Raw genomic sequence first — 2760 nt, forward strand, 5'->3', positions numbered from 1 at the left:
TCTAACACAACTGAAAAATGGGTTGTTACATCTAATCCAGTGGATATGAGCTCATGTCAACAAAAATGACAAATACAAGTTTTCCAGTCAACTGTAACTTATCAACTTTAGTAGCATATACCAACTCGCTGGATGAAACAAAATTGTGACACGGAAGAATGGGACATGTTGACTACAAATCCTTAAGGCAAATGTCCAAAAATAACCTAGTTGAAAAATTATCAAATATGGCTGATCATGAAGATATATGCGAGGTGAGTTAGCTTGGAAAACAGGCAAGATATCCATTTCCTGTGAACACAGCATGGCGTGCCATTGAAAAATTGCACTTGGTACATACTGACCTTTGCGGACCCATGAAAACAAGTTCGCTAAATGGAATCAGGTACTTTGTGTTGCTTATCGATGATAGTACAATGTTCTGTTGGGTGTACTTCATGAAGAACAAGTCTGAGGTGGCTGAAATCTTCTTCAAGGTTAAAGCCATGGTTGAGAACCAAAGTGACTGCAAACTCAAAATGGTAAGATTAGACAATAGGGCAGAATACACCTCAGTAAAGTTTGAAAAATTCTGTGAAGAGTTTGGTATTTAACATCGATTGAGCAATGCGTACATTCCACAACAGAATGGAGTAGGTGAAAGAAAAAATAGATTTGTGATAAACATGGCTCGCTGCTTGCTGTTTAAAAGTAAACTGCCAAATAATTTCTGGACATAGTCAGTAAACACTGTTGTTTACTTGCTAAACAGACTACCTACTAAAGTTGTTGAAGAGAAGACACCATTTGAAGCGTGATATGGTTTTAAACCTTCTATTTCACATTTAAAAGTATTTGGTTGTACCTATTTTGTTCATGTTCTAGAAAAGAAAAGAAGTAAGCTGGACAATAGATAGCAGCCAGGAATATTTGTTGGATATTTCAGTGTTAAGAAAGGATATAGAATCTACAATCCTTTTACCAAGAAAGTGATCATAAGTAGATATGTGAAGTTTGATGAAAGGAAAATCTAGAATTAGACTACAACAAAGGAGGAGATGTGTGAACAAATGGGTCCAAAGCCTGATCTGTGAGCCCTTGGGAACCAAACTGAAAATGATGCAGTTGATGAACAACCAGTACGAGGAACCATGTCCATCACTGAAATCTATCAACAGTGTAATCTGGCGAAGCTAGAACTAATCACTTTTGAAGAAGCTGTTCAAAAAGTTGAATGGCGACCAACTATGAAAGATGAAATCACCATGATCAACAAAAATGAAACATGAGAGCTTGTGGATAGACCAATTCACAAGAAAGTAATTGGAGTCAAATGGGTGTTCAGAACCAAGATGAATCCTGATGGATCAGTCAACAGATATAAAGTGAGGTTGGTTGTGAAAGGGTTTAGTTAGCAATATGGAATGGACTTCACTAAAACATTTGCCCCTATTGCGAGGTTAGACACCGTAAGGCTGTTACTGACTCTTGCTGCTAAAAAAAGTTAAAGAATACATCAGATGGATGTGAAATCAACCTTCTTAAATGATTTTCTGAAAGAAGAAATTTATGTTGAACAACTGTAAGGATTCACAGTACCTAGGTGTGAGGCCAAGGTGTACAAACTAAACAACGCACTGTATCTCTTGAAGCAAGCACCAAGAGCGTGGTTTGAAAGAATTGACAATCATCTGACAGAAATGGGTTTTGAAAGAAACATCAGCGAGCCCACTTTATATATGAAGAAAACTGGTAATGAAATATTTCTCATTATTTCATTATATGTTGATGATTTACTTGTGATTGGCAGCAACAACAAATTGGTGATTGTTTTCAAGGATTAGATGCAAGAAAAGTTTGGAATGTCAGACTTAGGTGAAATGACAGACTTCCTTGGTCTAAAGGTGAATCAAGCTAGTGGTGCAATCTTTCTAAACCAAAAGAGGTTTACGATAAAGATCCTATGAAGATATAGCATGAAAAATTGTAACTTTCGAGCACCCCTATTGCTCAAGGTGAGAAGCTCACTAACAATGAAGATGCTGAGAAGGTTGATGAAACAAGTTACAGAAGCTTGGTGGGATGTCTACTTTACTTGACAGCATCCAGAGACATAATATTTGCTGTAAGTATGTTGTCAAGGTTCATCCATTATTGTAATGTGAACCACTACAAAGCAGCAAAAGAGGTTCTACGATACATAAGAGGAACTCTAAGCCATGGAGTGAAGTTTGTAAAGGTTGAAAATGTCAAGTTACTTGGGTATCCAGACTATGGTTGGGCTAGATCTACTAAAGACATGAAAAGTACCTCAAGTTATTTCTTTACTCTAGGACCGAGTGTGTTCTGTTGGAGCTTGAAGAACAAGAAACAGTGGCACAGTCAACTACTGAAGTTCAGTATGTTACAGCTGCAGCAGTTGTAAATCAAGCCATCTGGTTAAGGAAACTGTTGAATGATTTGAATTTAAAATAAAAATAAGGAACATAGATTAAGTGTGATAATCAATCTACTGTCGCAATTGCAAAAAATCTAGTGTTCCATGGAAGAACAAAACACTTAAAAATCAAGTATCACTTTGTGAGAGAAGTGGAGCAAGTCAAGGAAGTCACATTGGTTCACTGCAGTTTTCAAGATCAGTTGGTTGATATTCTAACAAAACCTCTTGGGAAATTGAGGTTTGAAAAGCTACATTTTGATATTAGGGATCGCAACATGGAGGCCAAGGAGGAGTGTTGCGAAATGATCATCCATGCAAGGGCAAACCCAGAACAGAAGTTT

At 37.1% G+C, this 2760-nt stretch overlaps 1 protein-coding gene across 1 annotated transcript; it reads left to right on the top strand.

Moving 5' to 3' along the window:
• The first annotated feature begins 227 nt into the window (after positions 1–227).
• On the top strand, positions 228–2404 carry LOC107921569 (secreted RxLR effector protein 161-like). The gene is made up of 4 exons (XM_016851405.1): positions 228–254; positions 444–521; positions 1790–1854; positions 1978–2404. Exons 1-4 carry the CDS (start codon positions 228–230, stop codon positions 2402–2404), a joined length of 597 nt encoding a protein of 198 aa, XP_016706894.1.
• Positions 2405–2760: the final 356 nt, after the last annotated feature.

This window comes from Gossypium hirsutum, chromosome D01, assembly GCF_007990345.1.
Source record: "Gossypium hirsutum isolate 1008001.06 chromosome D01, Gossypium_hirsutum_v2.1, whole genome shotgun sequence".
Lineage (NCBI taxonomy): Eukaryota > Viridiplantae > Streptophyta > Magnoliopsida > Malvales > Malvaceae > Gossypium > Gossypium hirsutum.